Source organism: Phyllobates terribilis, unplaced genomic scaffold (assembly GCF_046119375.1).
Source record: "Phyllobates terribilis strain yellow unplaced genomic scaffold, ASM4611937v1 Scaffold_4__5_contigs__length_816908805, whole genome shotgun sequence".
Classification (NCBI taxonomy): domain Eukaryota; kingdom Metazoa; phylum Chordata; class Amphibia; order Anura; family Dendrobatidae; genus Phyllobates; species Phyllobates terribilis.
Genome location: NW_027362764.1, coordinates 772,613,504 through 772,631,401, shown reverse-complemented (window position 1 = coordinate 772,631,401; position 17,898 = coordinate 772,613,504). Strand labels below are relative to the sequence as shown.

General features: G+C 41.5%; 1 protein-coding gene across 2 annotated transcripts in view; it reads left to right on the top strand.

Annotated features, from left to right (window-relative positions):
• COL22A1 (collagen type XXII alpha 1 chain) overlaps nt 1-17,898 on the top strand; it is a 519,049-nt gene that overhangs the window by 352,365 nt on the left and 148,786 nt on the right. For both annotated transcript variants that reach the window (XM_073679923.1, XM_073679924.1), the window contains 7 exons: nt 945-998; nt 1,718-1,771; nt 7,645-7,698; nt 8,243-8,296; nt 12,125-12,178; nt 12,863-12,967; nt 13,141-13,185. In XM_073679923.1, the coding sequence (XP_073536024.1) occupies nt 945-998; nt 1,718-1,771; nt 7,645-7,698; nt 8,243-8,296; nt 12,125-12,178; nt 12,863-12,967; nt 13,141-13,185 (420 nt within the window). The remainder of the gene's footprint in view (nt 1-944; nt 999-1,717; nt 1,772-7,644; nt 7,699-8,242; nt 8,297-12,124; nt 12,179-12,862; nt 12,968-13,140; nt 13,186-17,898) is intronic.

Here is a 17,898-nt window from a genome sequence, read left to right as displayed (position 1 = left end):
GATGGCCAGAGTGCCCCCATAAAAGTTACAGTGACCATACTTTCAATACAGTAACATAAGAGTGCCCCCCATAACACTGACGGCCAGAACTTGGGAAGGATGTGGAATAACTTACAGACTGTTGGGGGTTTGACCTCTGGGACGCTTTGCTTCCAAGTTCGGCAATCTGGACCCCCAGGATGGAGACCCTGCAGTCCCATGTATAATGGAGAGGAGCTGCAGATAATCACCTCTGCTCCATTCACTTTCTATAGGACGCTGCACTTTGCTTTTTCAGGGAATCTCCTTTTAATTGAATGGAGCAGACATTGATCACGTGCACCTCCACTCCGTTTACGACTGAGCCCGGCTAAACCCCCGTTTATTGTTCAGACCACTTTCCCCATGATCACTAGGGGGTCCGACCGCTATAGACAGGATAATACTTAAATAGTGACTGTAATTCTTACTTCCCACCACACGATGGCGAGAGACGTACTATTTTTATAATTTACCATAAAGGCCATGTGAAAAGCGAGAACAAATCAGATGGAAATGTAAAAGATTTTTATAAGATGGAAAAAAAAAAGTCAATTTTTAACTTAAAGGGGTTCTCTAATTTCAGAGAAAAAAAAAGCTGAGTATTGCTCCCCCTCCCCAGGTCCGAAGCTGAGTCTCCTCCGCTGCCCAGTCTCTGTTGTTTGTTTGCAGCGCTGGAGCTAAGCAGCTTGTGCCTTTTACATGGGCAGAACCGCTGAGCTCAGTGATTAACCGCAGCGCTGTCGACGGAACATCAGCGCAGCAGACAAACAACAGAAACGGGAGCAGCGGCGGTGACTCAGCAATGGAACCGAGGAGGGTGAGGAATACTCGGCTGATTTATTTTAGAACTAGCAGAAAGTTTGGTTGAAATTAAACAACCCCTTTAAGACAATGTAATTATGGGAAGTTTTCTTTGCTCCTAGGGAATTCCTGGAGAAAAAGGGGAAAAAGGAGAAGAAGGAAATCCCGGAGAAGCGGTGAGTGTCCCCCATCTTTATAATATGGCCATATCTTTTTCAAAATTTTAAGGGGTTTCCTCATCACCTTTAATATGTAAAGTTGCAAAGTCCTTAATAAAAAAACTAACTTTGTTGTTAACCTCTTATTAAAAATCCTCTCTGTTCTCAAGAAAAGAAGGATTTTCAATTCTATAGGTTACTGCTTCATTAAAAAAGTTGCACCTTTTGGCTTTTACAGCACCTTTTTTTTTTTTCACTGCACATTGCCGGCTGCAGAATGGGCTAACTGAGAATCCATCAGTGAGCTTCATCCGACCAGGAGTTTGTAACTATTTTATTTTTTTTTGTCTGAGCTGCTGATTTATGACCACAACACAGTTCAGTTCAGCTTTGATGTGGACTATGGTCAAAAATTAGCTAAAAGGAGCTCAGAAAAAGACAATAATGAGTTATTAAATCTGGTATCAGAGCTCACTTACTGATTCTCAGTTAACTCATTCTGCATCCAGCCATGTACAGTGCAACACAGAGACTGTAGAAGCAAAAAGGTGCAAGATTTTTGTAAAAATGATTTTTTTGGGGCCCAAAATACCTGCATTTTAAGTATCAAAAAGAAAGAATAATTGCCCTCGTAGGCATCCATTACCTGCAATCATCATCCGCCCCATAACAGTACTATATACTACAACTCTTATCATTCATTACATTACATGTTCTTTATGATATTCTTATTCCAGGGACCACAGGGACTGACCGGAGATGTGGGCCCCATTGGACCTGTAGGGCCACAGGTATGTACATATAAATGTCATTGCCTTGTATTGGCTTTCTTTACAGTATATGATAGGTCGGCTGCTGTGAACTACAACCCTCATCATTTGCTGAGCCATAGCTGATGAATTGTCAAGATATTCTATCAGGCCATTGCTTAGATAGATGAATATGACTATGATTACAATTCCTCCCGTGACGTTCCCTATAGGACCTATAACGAGCTGTTCCTCCCAAAAAATGTAAAATGAGGATAATCCAAAACTTAAAAAAAATATATTTTTTGAGAAACTTTATTTTGCTTGCTGTAATTCCTGCAATGACCAGTAGGTGTCATCAGCACATTGCGTGAATTCCTGGTCGAATTGCTACTTTTTTCCAGAAACAGCGCCACTCCTGTCCACAGGCTCTCTACGGTATTGCAGCTCAAATCCATTCACTTGCATAAGGTAGAGCTCCAATGCCCATAAACATATTGCTCTCTCCTACTGTTGCAGCTCCCACAGCACTCTCCCCTTTGCAGTGCCTTTGCCCTCTCCTGGGAGAACAGAGCTCTGCAGTGCCCTCATATTGTGCATTATGACTTGTATACAAATCAAATGGGACGGAGTTTGGAGCCGAGGAAGGTTTCCCTTTAAATATGACATGAGATGGTTGCTCTAGTCATAGGGGAGAAGCCATTGATGGATGGAGCCGAGCTTCGCTCTGCTGTACCTCCACCTGTCTCCGTTAAAGGCCTCATCCCTCTAAGTTGCTGGCGGCGGCCTCAGGGGGGGCGCTGATGAATAAGTCATTGGCAATAAAAGCTGCGGAGCTGTCAGTCCTGTGTGTGCCCCCTTTTATTGCCGCCAGGAGTGAATGCTTTCATCTTACTGTCTTGGGGTCTCTAAGGGAAAGTTGGTTTTCGGGATCTTTACATCCCTCTCTTCCAATTAAGATGTAAGAGGTGAGCATCAATCATAGAGAACCTCTGCTGTATCCAGCGGCACGGCTGGGGCAGGGTATACGACCTTGTGCAGACTGGAGTGGATGTCAACGAGCCACCGCCTGCCATGTGCTAGTGTCCCTTTAAACACCAGGGGTGAAACAGTTATACTCATAATTAAAGGGCACAAACCCAAAGTTATCACCTTGTATGAGAGCAGCTGTGTTATAAGAGGAGCATCTGATACCTCAGTGTTTCTGTGCAGCTCAGCCGTCATGATCACAACGTACTGCAATATTGTGATAGTGCTGTATGTAGCATGAAACAATCACGGGTTTAAGTCCCCTATGGGGACTAAAAAATAATGTGAAAAGTGAAAAAAAAAAGTTTTCAAAGAGTAACCGGCTTTCAGATTGAAATAACATGAAACATTAAGTAAGCAACTCTGTAATAAATCTTATCAGACAAATCTGCTTCTTTCTCCTGGACTGGTTCATTCTCATCAATTCAGGGGTAAATTCTGTATTCAGTGAAGAGAAATATTCACATCATTGAGATAAAACTTTAAAAGCACCAACTGTCATTTCCTAAGGTGCCAAAGAGGAGGAGCTAGAAGCAGACACAGACTCACTGCTGCAAGTTCTCCTGAAATGACAGTTATACATCTCCTTAGAACTTTATAAGCACCAACTGTCATTTCCTATGAAGGAGGAAGGAGCTAGAGGCAGACACATACTGTACATTCTGCTGCAAGTTCTCCTGAAACAAGTTATACTTTTCCATAGAACTTTATAAGCACCAACTGTCATTTCCTATGAGGGAGGAGCTAGAGGCCGACTCATACATTCATACATTCTGCTACAAGTTCTCCTGAAGCAACAGATATACTTCTCCATAGAACTTTATAAGCACCAACTGTCATTTCCTATGAGGGAGGAGCTAGAGGCAGACTCATACATTCTTGCATTCTGCTACAAGTTCTCCTGAAGCAACAGATATATTTCTCCATAGAACTTTATAAGCACCAACTGACATTTCCTATGAAGGAGGGAGGAGCTAGAGGCAGACACATACATTCTGCTGCAAGTTCTCCTGAAACAACAGTTATACTTCTCCATAGAACTTTATAAGCACCAACTGTCATTTCCTATGAGGGAGGAGCTAGAGGCGGATTCATACATTCTGCTGCAAGTTCTCCTGAAGCAACAGATATACTTCTCCATAGAACTTTATAAGCACCAACTGTCATTTCCTATGAGGGAGGAGCTAGAGGCAGACTCATACATTCATGCATTCTGCTACAAGTTCTCCTGAAGCAACAGATATACTTCTCCATAGAACTTTATAAGCACCAACTGACATTTCCTATGAAGGAGGGAGGAGCTAGAGGCAGACACATACATTCTGCTGCAAGTTCTCCTGAAACAACAGTTATACTTCTCCATAGAACTTTATAAGCACCAACTGCCATCTTCTATCTCAGTAAGGGAAGAATCTGTTTTCACTGAATACAGATTTTATCTGTGAGTTGAGAATTTTAAGAATGAGAGATCCGTCCAGGTGGAGAAAAAAGCGGATGTCTCTGATATGAATTATTATAGTTTCTTATTTTCATGTTTATTTTTTCCTGTGAATATCCGTCATGTCCTGCATTAGTTTTGCTCCTAGACATACGTAAAAATGGGGTCATATGTCTGATCAGCATCTTATTGCATCTACACAACAGTGATGTTACCGAACTGCAGCCAGGCACAATATCTCATGGGGGTCTACTGCCACAATGACTCCATTACAATGTACTACGCTCCTCGGTCAGGATCGGTGCTCGCTGAACATTTGGGTCAGTCTGTACGGTGAATTTAACTAAAATCACTTGACGAGCTGACACAGCAGAATAGTGAATGAACCTTCTATAAATAGGAACTTGTGCCAACTCTTGATCATTGCAGGTCACTGCACCTCCGTGTGGGGTGGAAGTAAAAGGACGGACTCTTTTTACTTACAAGAACATTGAAGCCAAAGTGGAAGGACAGTGCCCCCTTCCAACTAAAGTGAAAGTCAAAGTTCAAGGAAAATTGCCCCTTCCAACTAACATGGAAGTCAAAGTGGAAGGACAATGTCCCCTTCCAACTAACATGGTAGTTGAAGTGGAAGGACAGTGACTCCTTTTAAACAGCATGGAGATCAAAAGGAAGAGATAGTGCCCCCTTCCAGCTAATCTGGTAGTTAAAGTGGAAGGACAGTGCCCCCTTCCAACTAACATGGTAGTTTGGTAGTTAAAGTAGAAGGACAGTGCCCCCTTCCACCTAACATGGCAGTTAAAGTGGAAGGACAGTGACCCCTTTCAATTAACATGATAGTTAAAGTAGAAGGACAGTGCCCCCTTCCACCTAACATGGTAGTTAAAGTGGAAGGACAGTGCCCCTTTTCAATTAACATGGTAGTTAAAGTGGAAGGACAGTGCCTCCTTCCAACTAACATAGTAGTTAAAGTGGAAGGACAGTGTCCCCTTCCAATTAAAATTAAAGTCAAAGTTCAAGGAAAATTCCCCCTTCCAACTAACATGCAAGTCAAAGTGGAAGGACAGTGTCGCCTTCCAACTAACATGGTAGTTAAAGTGGAAGGACAGTGACTCCGTTTAAACAACCTGGAGATCAAAAGGAAAATACAGTGCCCCCTTCCAACTAATATGGTAGTTAAAGTGGAAGGTCAGTGCCCCCTTCCAACTAATATGGTGGTTAAAGTGGAAGGACAGCACCCCCTTCCAACTAACATGGTAGTTTGGTAGTTAAAGTGGAAGGACAGTGCCCCCTTTCAATTCACATGGTAGTTAGAGTGGGAGGACAGTGCCCCCTTCCACCTAACATGGTAATTAAAGTGGAAGGACAGTGCCCCCATCCACCTAACATGGCAGTTAAAGTGGAAGGACAGTGCCTCCTTTCGATTAACATGGTAGTTAGAGTGGAAGGACAGTGCCTCCTTCCAACTAACATGGCAGTTAAAGTGGAAGGACAGTGCCTCCTTCCAACTAACATGGTAGTTAAAGTGGAAGGACAGTGACTCCTTTTAAACAACATGGAGATCAAAAGGAAAAGACAGTGCCCCCTTCCAACTAACATGGTAGTTCGATAGTTAAAGTGGAAGGATAGTGCCCCCTTTCAGTTAACATGGTAGTTTGGTAGTTAAAGTGGAAGGACAGTGCCCCCTTTCAATTAACATGGTAGTTAAAGTGGAAGGACTGTGCCCCCTTTCACCTAACATGGTAGTTAAAGTGGAAGGACAGTGCCCCCTTTCAATTAACATGGTAGTTAAAGTGGAAGGACAGTGCCCCCTTTCACCTAACATGGTAGTTAAAGTGGAAGGACTGTGCCCCCTTCCAACTAACATGGTAATTTGGTAGTTAAAGTGGAAGGAAAGTGCCCCCTTCCAACTAACATGGTAGTTAAAGTGGAAGAACCTCTTCCAAAACAACAAGAAAATCAAAAGGAAAGGACAGTGACTCCTTTCAACCAACATAGAAGTTAAAGTGAAAAGACAGAAGCTACTTCCAACCAAAATTAACATTCAAACGGGAGGACGATGACCCTTTCCAACCAATATGGAAGTCAGAATGGAAGGTCAATTACTCCTTCTAGCTATCACAGAAGTCAAGGTGGAAGGATAATGACCCTTTCCTACCAACATCGACTCCATGGGTACACAATCTTTTTTGGTCTAAGGGCCACATTGTCATACTGAACTAATCCAGGGACCACACTAAAGAATTATAGGGGCATTACCTTCTGAGACATTTGTGGCATATCGAAAGTATATATCATAAATGTCTGATAGGTACAACGTCTACCTACAAAAATCAGCGCTCTAATGAAACATTCACACTGAGTTTTTTTATGAATATTTAGAAATAGATTCTGCTCCTAAATCCACATAAAAAAGACATCAAATTCTCTGACTTTGAATACGTTTCTGACTGATTTTGATGGGAAATGCTATGTTAGTGCACACAATCATGTGATTTTTTTTCATGTTATTTTGAATATTTTGCAGTAAAACTAATAGGAAGTTTATTCAAAGAGTATTTAAAGCAATTTTAATGTGGATTTGCAGTAAAATCTGCTTTTAAATCCTAGTAAAAAAAAACTGTGTGTGAAAAATTAAGTGCACCCCATGAATTATTGGCTTGTAGAACCACCTTTAGCAGCTATAACTTGATGTAATAATTTTCTGTATGACTTTATCAACCTCTCCATTGGTACTGGAGTCTGAGCTGTAGCTCTTGGGTATTTTTGCACTCTCTCTGAGCATGGTCCATGGGGTGAATTTGCTGTGAAGTCCACTCCTGGACTCTCTGACTACTACTGACTCTCTTAATTCCTATGAAAACAGTAAGAGTGTACTTAGTCTTTCACACGATACTTTTGCATTTTGGCCTAGTTTTCGGTAAATAAATAATGACTCGATGTAATTTATCATGAGAGCATTTACCTAATTTCAAGACATTCAAAGGACCAGATGTTTTTCTTTATTTTGTCCTTATATGTACAACTATAGAATTATTTTTCTTAAGACTTTACCTCCAGTGCAGCAAAATGAGTTCCAAAAATAGTTAGGAATATTTCATGCTTTGAGAAGACAGGTCCTAGGTCTTACTTACTTTTGAGATGACCAAGGAGAGGGTGCACCATGCTCACCATGAAGCCAAGATAAGAGCCATATTGACTGGCTTTATTATACTGTATGTGTGGGACATGAGATGAAGAGTTTGCTTCCTTGCTTTAGTTTTAGGTTATATTGAATTACCTTAATCAGTCCTAAACACGTGAAACCCAATCCTGAGATGTTAGAAGTGCCTTCATATTTGGCCTGGTTAGACGACACCATGATAATTATCCACCATCCTAACCACCAAGGGTTTAGATGATAGATCTTTGTAATCCAGATCATAATTACTCTATGTATTCACTGCAGGGTCCAAAAGGTCAAGATGGAGACAAAGGAGAACGTGGACCTAAGGGAGATATTGTAAGCATACCTAACATATCTTTATGTATTATGGTGTTCTCTAGAAAGTTCAAGCTTTGATTGCTAGCTAATGTCTAGTGGTGCCTCAAAACATTTACAAAAGGAGTTTTTCAAGAGTAGACAAATCTTCAAAAACAGTGCCACAACAAGTTTTGTATGGTATTATAGCTTAGCGCCAACATGAAGTTTGGGAGCAGGACAGGCAAACAGAATCAGATGGGTTGGGCCACTTCATATAAGAGGTGATATCTTTGGGTGTCCAAGATACCCTCCATATGGTAGAAGAAGAATGTGTATGATATAGTGTAGACAGATGAGGTTTGCCCACCTGGAATGGGTAGTTTAGGAAGTCGAATAGTCCAAGTTATTTACCATTAACTTGTGGACCCATGACTTTCTGTATGCACACATAGGGATGCCTGTAATCATGGCATATGTTCAAGGTGACTATTTTCGATAACTCATCCCACCTCGGATCAAGAGAAAGGTTAAGTCTAATTTAATTTTCATGTATTGCTCATCTCTTAACTCTTCTTACCACCAGGGTCCACCAGGCCTCGCAGGTCAACCTGGAACCAGAGGACTACCAGGGAATGTGGTAAGTGCTGAGAGATATCTCTAGAATTACAGAACTTCATATATAAGTATAATACATAGTAAGATATAAAAGTATTTAGACAAGGGTAGTCCAGCTCATCCTGTTTAAGGCTTCTTAGAAACTTCGGCACTGAAATGCCACTCCTGCCCGGTGTGGCCAAAACTGAATAGCAATAGAGTAGATTCCAGCTATTTCTTTGATTAAAATAATTCAAAACCTTTATTTCAGAAAATAGTAAAAATTGTCAACCTCAGTACATCCAAGTAAATGCAATTTTTTTTTCCCTACACGTTTCAGACTAAAAATAATTTCTTATTCATGGATAAACATTTTTTATTATTGATAATTTTTACGACAGTGTCGGCAGCAGGACATTGTGCAACGGAGCGGTTTTTATTCACAACATACAACTCTGATTCAGTGTGGTTCCTTCATGGGAGCAACATTACTGCACGGAAGAAAGGCCTGGAAATCTACTTCCGTATCATGCCAAGAAAATTTGATAGAGAGTACAACTAAAGGAATTCGATATAGTACTGGAAGATGCACCCCTAGGCTGGAAGGAACTCAACAAGCTATTGGGGAAGAGCCAATGGTTGACGTGAGCATTACCAACGCTCATGATGGGTCATGATCAAAGCCACAAGGATGTTTGGGTGCTGATATCGCTTGGTCGAAAGGGAAGAGCAAAAGCTGCAAAGATATCATAAAGTTCGGAACTTGGAATGTATGAACCATGACCAAGGCAAACTCAACAGCATCAAAGCCAAAGTGGACAGAGCAGGACTTGACTTGCTCGAAATTAGCAAACTAAGATGGACTCAATCTGGACATTTCTGGTCAAATGAACATTGGGTTTACTATTCTGGCAATGAAAACCGAAGAAGAAATGGTGTCGCTTTTATTGTCAACTGAAGATTGTCCGGCACTGTCCTGAAGTACAATGCAGTCAGTGAAAGAGTAATCTAGATACGACTACGAGGAGTGCCAATTCATTTCACAGTGCATACGTCTACTCACCAACAACAAATGCCGAGGAGGAGGACGTTGAACTATTCTATGATCAAGTTCAAGTAGAAATCGACAAGATGCCAAAACAAGACTTACACATTATCATGGGAAACTTGAATGACAAAGTGGGCCAGGGCAAACATGGAACCATTGTTGGAAACTTTAGACTTGGTGAAAGAAACAAGGCTGGAGGAAGATTTTTTGACTTTTGTACAACAAATCAACTGTCCATCCTGAACACCTTCTCCCAAAATCACAAACAGAGACTTTTTACTGCGAAAACAAGGCCAAGAGCTGACTGTGGAACTGATCATGAACTTTTGACATCAAAGATTAGAGTCAAGCTGCGCAAAAGGACTAGACAACAAGTCAATTCCAACTTCGATTTGACCAACATACCTGAAGTTTTTTATAAACTGTCTGCACAACCGATTTATATCACTGAACATAGATGAAAAAAGCCTGAAGAATTATGGACACATATAAAGACTATTATTACTGAAGAAGCCAGTAAGACAATACACAAGAGGCACAAGAGACCCTCGCAGCCATGAAGAAACCCTAAAGACCATCGAAGAGAGACAAATGGCAAAAGGTAACAAGCAGAATGCGGACAACATCAGTAAAAGACTAAAGAGAACCATTCGAGCAGACAGTTAACTTTATTACCAAAAGATATGTGCAGAGATTGAAAGTGAACATCTGAAGGACAAGACCAGGAAGGCATACCTAAAGATCAACTCAGTGATACGGGAAGAAACAGACTGGAAATGATAGCAGAACGAACAGTTTGAAAGACAAAGTCATTGCTGTGATAAAGTTGGTCAAAAAACCAAGCATCTGGATGTGACAATATTCCAATAGAAGCTAATGAAGTCTTCTGAAGCAGCAGTTGATGTCATCACTCGCCTGTGTCAACAGATATGAACAATTGGTAAATGGCCCAAGGACTGGACAAGATCCATGTTAATTCCTATTCCGAAGAAGGGAGATGCTACCGATTGTGGAAACTATCGGACTATTGCTCTCATACCTCAGGCCATCAAAATACTACTGAAGATTCTACAAAGACAGTTACAGCAGTTCTTTGACAAAGAACTGCTAGAGGAACAAGCAGGATTCAAAAAAGGCAGAGGAACAAGAGATGTAATTACTAACATTAGACGAATAAAGGAAAATACCAAAGAATACAACCAGGAGATCTATGTTTGCTTTCTCGACTACAGTAAAATCTTCATCTGTGTTGATCACCAGAAACTTTGGAATACCTTGAAGGATATGGGTGTGTTGAACCATCTGATCAGCCGAATTAGGAACCTTTACATCGACCAAGAAGCAACAGTCTGAATGGAACAAGGAGACACGGCATGTGGTTCAAAGTCAAGCTCTTCATTTTATACGCAGAAGATATTTTTCAGGAAGGCTGGACTTGCTGAAACAGAAGAAGGAATCGACCATCTTAAATACGCAGATGATACAACATTGCTAGCAACAAGTGTAGATGGAATGAAGGACTTATTACGGAGCGTGAAGATGGAAAGCTCGAAGAACATGAGATTCCTACTCAATACAAAGTAGACAAAGATATTGACGACTGCCAGGTGCGACCGGGACACATTTGAAATGGACGGCGATTAACTGGAAGTTGGAAAGGACTTCAACCTACTTGGATCAATGATCACTCAAGATGTAGTTACGACACCGGAAGTTAATAGGAGGACTTCAACCTACTTGGATCAATGATCACTCAAGATGCAGTTACGACACTGGAAGTTAAAAGGAGGACTTCAACCTACTTGGATCAATAATCACTCAAGATGCAGTTACAACACCGGAAGTTAATAGGAGGACTTCAACCTACTTGGATCAATGATCACTCAAGATGCAGTTACAACACCGGAAGTTAATAGGAGGACTTCAACCTACTTGGATCAATGATCACTCAAGATGCAGTTACGGCACCGGAAGTTAATAGGAGGACTTCAACCTACTTGGATCAATGATCACTCAAGATGCAGTTACGGCACCGGAAGTTAATAGGAGGACTTCAACCTACTTGGATCAATGATCACTCAAGATGCAGTTACGACACCGGAAGTTAATAGGAGGACTTCAACCTACTTGGATTAATGATCACTCAAGATGCAGTTACAACACCGGAAGTTAATAGGAGGACTTCAACCTACTTGGATCAATGATCACTCAAGATGCAGTTACAGCACCGGAAGTTAATAGGAGGACTTCAACCTACTTGGATCAATGATCACTCAAGATGCAGTTACGACACCGGAAGTTAATAGGAGAATAAAGTCTGCCCCATATACAGTGAGCTGTGATCAGCGTGTTATGGTTACATACATTAGAGGCTCGTCGTGGCTGTTATGTGACAGATCTGGAACGGAGCTCATGCTATGAAGCGGGTGTTAGAATAAGAGAAGTGGTATATATATGACTTATATTCTTACAGAGGCCTATTGCTTTGACTTGACCCGTTTTCTTCTCTATTCACAACCAAAGCTGCAATCCAAAATGTTTCTGTTGCATTGTGGGAGCCAGTAAGCGTCGTGCTGTTTGGTCACACGACTGTAGACAGTAGACAATATCCAAGTGCAATGAACAGACTTTTCTGGAGGCAGCTTTGGTTGTAACTGGAGCATAAACTCCGATATAGAATTTAAATGAGCTTAAAAAAAACATATAAATGCAGAATATTTTTTAAATTAATTTGTCCATTTTTATCCCATGATTTAATTAGTGTAACCTAATCTAGTTTTACTAATTAACTTTTTTTTATTTTATTTATTTATTTTTTTTAAGGGAAATCCAGGAGATGCCGGTTTGCCAGGAAAAGACGGACAGAAGGGCGAAAAGGTGAATAAATCTAATTTTATTTTGCAAGGAATGAAGCCCATTCGGGAGTTTTTGCACCTGTGCTCCATTACCTGACAGGTCAACCGCTGAAATAGTCTATACATTAAGTCATTGTAATAGCGGATGAAAAAAATCCATCCCATAATCAACCAAAATGGCTCCTAATTAAAGGCGTCATCCACCTTGGTCAATCCCATTTTATTTTCAAAAAATTACCCAAGTCATAGTGTTCTTCTGCTTTGACCACTAGGGATTGGGTGTGGTCTATGGGTAACAAAAGCGCTAAATTTCCCTGCACTGCCTCCACAGGAGAAGTGAAGAATTGCAGATCTCCCATTGAAATCATTAAAAGCGTTAAATTTCCCTGCACTGCCTCCACAGGAGAAATGAAGAATTGCAGATCTCCCATTGAAATCATTAAAAGCGTTAAATTTCCCTGCACTGCCTCCACAGGAGAAATGAAGAATTGCAGATCTCCCATTGAAATCATTAATCACTGATTAATGGATGAAGGTCTTAAATGTAAAACCCCTCAAATAATTATTAATTATGGCTGATTATTTTTTTATTTTATAATCAGATAACCCCTTTAAAAAAAAAACCATTAAATCAGTTAATATCAGAATTCAATTTCCTTATAATATATTTCTAATTGATGAATATTCAATGTGATTTTTTTTTAAGGGTGAACCAGGCAGAGAAGGGAAGCTTGGCCCGTCGGGTCCGCCCGGAGATGGTGGCTTAGCCGGTTTGCCTGGACTGCCAGGCCGAGGAAAGGATGGTGAAAGGGTAAGCGTAAAAAACATTAAAACGTACAATGATACAGTACTTTCCCCTCTACTCTGTACAAAATCTATCTCTCTAGAAAAATGCAGGAAAGACAAGTATCGTGTCTTCCCTGTCTACCGTAGTATCTAAAAAAATAAAAAAATATTCAATATTTTAATGTTTGTTTTTTGTAGGGTGAACGTGGATTTCCTGGCCCCCAAGGACAACCTGGATCTAAGGTAAGTACATTGATTTACAATCATAAAACAGCAGCAATCTTGGTGGTTGGCATTGTTACCGATGTATAGTATGGCTGATAACGAGTGAATCTTAGGGTTAAAGCTTATAACATGTCATAGTACTGGAGGAAGAGGAGGTGAGCTGTGATATCACCTATTGTGAATGGTGGATCCTGCGTTATCTACTATATATAGAGGTGATATCAGTCATAGTACAGGAGGAAGAGAAGGTGAGCTGTGATATCACCTATTGTGAATGGTGGATCCTGTGTTATCTACTGTATACAGAGGTGTTATCAGTCATTGTACAGGAGGAAGAGGAGGTGAGCTGTGATATCACCTATTGTGAATGGTGGATCCTGTGTTATCTACTGTATACAGAGGTGTTATCAGTCATTGTACAGGAGGAAGAGGAGGTGAGCTGTGATATCACCTATTGTGAATGGTGGATCCTGTGTTATCTACTGTATACAGAGGTGTTATCAGTCATTGTACAGGAGGAGGAGGAGGTGAGCTGTGACATCAGTTATTGTGAATGGTGGATCCTGCGTTATCTACTGTATAAGAGGTGATATCAGTCATAGTACAGGAGGAAGAGGTGAGCTGTGACATCACTTATTGTGAATGGTGGATCCTGCGTTATCTACTGTATATAGAGGTGATATCAGTCATAGTACAGGAGGAAGAGGTGAGCTGTGACATCACTTATTGTGAATGGTGGATCCTGCGTTATCTACTGTGTATAGAGGTGATATCAGTCATAGTACAGGAGGAAGAGGTGAGCTGTGACATCACTTATTGTGAATGGTGAATCCTTTGTTATCAACTGTATATAGAGGTGTTATCAGTCATTATACAGGAGGGGGAGGAGGTGAGCTGTGACATCACCTATTGTGAATGGTGGATCCTGTGTTATCTCCTGTATATAGAAGTGTTATCAGTCATTGTACAGGAGGAGGAGGTGAGCTGTGCCATCAGCTATTGTGAATGGTGGATCCTATGTTATCTACTGTATATAGAGGTGTTATCAGGAGGTGAACTATGACATCACCTATTGTGAATGGTGGATCCTGTGTTATCTACTGTATATAGAGGTGTTATCAGTCATTGTACAGGAGGAGGAGGAGGTGAGCTGTGCCATCAGCTATTGTGAATGGTGGATCCTATGTTATCTACTGTATATAGAGGTGTTATCAGTCATTGTACAGGAGGAGGAGGTGAGCTGTGAGCGCAGTTTCGCTCTGTCGGCACCATTATAATCTATGCCCGAACCCTGTTTTGCGGGGGGTACGGACGTAAGCCCAGACATGAGCTGGGCTTACGTCATGTTGACATTCTCAGGTTCGAAAGGGGGCTGGCTCTCTTTAAATCAGCTATGTATAGTGTTAATAGTAGGTGTGAGCGGACCTGTGGAAGTTTAGGTTCTTTGTTTTCGACTGAACTATTGACCAAAGTTCAGCTCTGGTGCCAGAACTCTACCCAAACTTGAACCCAAACTCCATAGAAGTTGATGGGGACCCAAACTTTGGTGTTGTAAAATGGTCATAGTAAGGGCTAGGGGGCTTCTCCCGGAACTCCAAACACTAAAGCTTACTTCCGGGAGTGGTCTTCGACTGGAATTCTAGGGTCCTCTGCTGGAATTCTAAGGTCTTCGGCTGGAATTCTGAGGTCTTCGGCTGGAATTCTGAGGTCTTCGGCTGGAATTCTGAGGTCTTCGACTGGAATTCTAAGGTCTTCGGCTGGAATTCTAAGGTCTTCGGCTGGAATTCTGAGGTCTTTGCTGGAATTCTGAGGTCTTCGGCTGGAATTCTAAGGTGTTTGGCTGGAATTCTAAGGTCTTCGGCTGGAATTCTAAGGTCTTCGGCTGGAATTCTGAGGTCTTCGGCTGGAATTCTGAGGTCTTCGGCTGGAATTCTAAGGTCTTCGGCTGGAATTCTGAGGTCTTCGGCTGGAATTCTGAGGTCTTCGGCTGAAATTCTAAGGTCTTCGGCTGGAATTCTCTTTTATAACTTTTGCCTTTGTGATACTACTGACAAACAGTAGCAGCGTAAGGCCGAAGCTGAGTTTTGTGGTACTTGAGGAAGTTGTCTCGGTCTTCCATCCATCCTCTACTAAATCTTCTGATTCTCCCCGAGAGTCTTTTCTCTTATAAAACTTCTCTAAAATAAATTACGTGCCGGGAATTCATGTTCATGACAGATAATCCAGCTCCTTATATTCCGGGCAAGAACAGAGACGCCGGGCAGCTGACGGAGAGACGTGTGCTAAGTGCCCCCCGGATCAAACACTCTCAGGAGGACTTTATTCGCCAGCTGCATTAAAAAACACAGTGCCCATGAGATAGGGAAAAAAATGAATGCGCTATGATAAAAATCCAGGCTGGAGTATTAATAGGTGTGATATATGCGGAAAGTCACCGAATAATTTATTCTTCTGACACCAGTAAAGAGAAGAAGAAGACATGAAGACTTGGCTAATTAGCCTTCAGTACAATACATTCATTTTCCTCCTTAATTGCTCCCCGGGGCTTTCATTAAAATGGTATTTAGTCACTTGGCCGTCAGAAGCAGCAGAGGATTTCTTCTGACCTGTGCGTGTAATGTTCTCGACACACAAGAAAAACTGCTAAATTTCTCAATAAACTGGAATGGTCCACAAAACTCAACAGGTGGTTAAACCTTTAGGTATTTTGGATTTTTTTGGTTATTTTATGCTTGTTCCGGGGCACGATGGGGATCGGGCCGGGGGGAGTATTTTTTTATCAACAAACTGGGGAGTATTTCGAAGGATTTTGAAGCCGGGCAAGGTAGACCATTGAGTATCTGAAATTAGTAAAGGAGTCTGGAAAGAAACTGTGTGCACGTCTGACAAGTATTTGTGGGTGAGACATAAGACATGTCACAGTGCCAAACACAGGACCTCATCACTAGTGGCAATGACCAATGAAAAATGCAAGATGAAAATGCCCAAAGTTCTACCCACAATGGCCCCCGGAACAATGTCAGATGCAAAGCTTCTATAGATCGCAATGTCCCAACAGAAATGTCCAACCAGGTAGTCCCTAAACCAGATACAGTACCCCTCGGGCCACCTAAATTGCCAAACTATACTTACCTGCTCGTAGTATTCAAGGCTTCTGGATTTGCTCGGAGTGTTCGGATTTTTCAGAAGCTATAATTATGGAAATGTCTTATCCCAAAAAGGGGCATTGTGCAAACTCCACCCACAGTTGGCGACTCTGCTGTGTTTGGGAGTGTCCAGGGCGTTCCCTGGTGGGACTGGAGATGGTTTTACATGGCATTACAACAATGCTGGTAAGTTTGCTGACTCCACCTGCCGTCTGACCCATCTTCTCCCTTGTACTTCTTGCTTAATTTTTCTGTGACTGTTCTCTTGAACTATAAGCATGTTCTCCCAGGAGGGTGCTAAGGATCAAAAACTGTCCCAATGGCACCGAAACTGTCCCAATGAAACCGAAACTGTCCCAATGACACCGAAACTGTTCCAATGACGCCATGTTTGCATGTGAAGAAAGGTTACCTAGATGGTTTTGGTTAAGGACCCTGTTTGTTTGCATAGCAGAATTATCTAAGAATGCTCTAATCTGGGCAAAGCTCATTTAGAATGGAGGAAGAGGAGGTGAGCTGTGATATCAATTATTGTAAATGGTGGATTTCGTATTCTCTACTGTATATAGAGGAGTTATCAGTCATTGTACAGGAGGAGGAGGTGATGAGCTGTAACATCAGCTACACACGTGGTCAAAATTGTCGGTACCCCTTGTTTAATGAAAGATAAACCCACAATGGTCACAGAAATAACTTGAATCTGACAAAAGTAATAATAATCTATGAAAATGAACAAATGAAAGTCAGACATTGCTTTTCAACCCTGATTCCACAGAATTGAAAAAAAAATGAAAGTTATGAAATAGGCCTGGACAGAAATGATGGTTCTTCCTAACTTAATATTTTGTTATTTTGTTGAACAACCTTTTGAGGCAATCACTGCAATCAAACGATTCCTGTAACTGTCAATGAGACTTCTGCACCTCTCGACAGGTATTTTGGCCCACTCCTCACGAGCAAACTGCTCCAGTTGTCTCGTGGTTGAAGGTTGCCTTTTCCAGACGACATGTTTCAGCTCTTTCCAAAGATGCTCCATAGGATTTAGGTCAGGGCTCATAGAAGGCCACTTCAGAATAGTCCAATGTTTTCCTCTTAGCCATTCTTGGGTGTTTTCAGCTGTGTGTTTTGGGTCATTATCCTGTTGCAAGACCCATGACCTGCGACTGAGACCAAGATTTCTGACACTGGGCCGCACATTTCTCTCTAGAATCTCTTGATAGTCTTGAGATTTCATTGTACCCTGCACAGATTCAAGACACCTTGTGCCAGATGTAGCAAAGCAGCCCTAGAACATAACAGAGCCTCCACCATATTTCACAGTAGGGACAGTGTTCTTTTCTTGATATGCTTCATTTTTCCATCTGTGAACATAGAGCCGATGTGCCTTCCCAAAAACTTCCATTTGTGTCTCATCTGTCCATAGGACATTCTTCCAGAAGCTTAGTGACTTGTCAACATGTAGTTTGGCAAATTCCAGCCTGGCTTTTTTATGATTTTTTTTCAACAATGGTGTTCTTCTTAGTCATCTCCCATGAAGTCCACTTTGGATCAAACAATGACTGATGGTGCGATCTGACGCTGATGT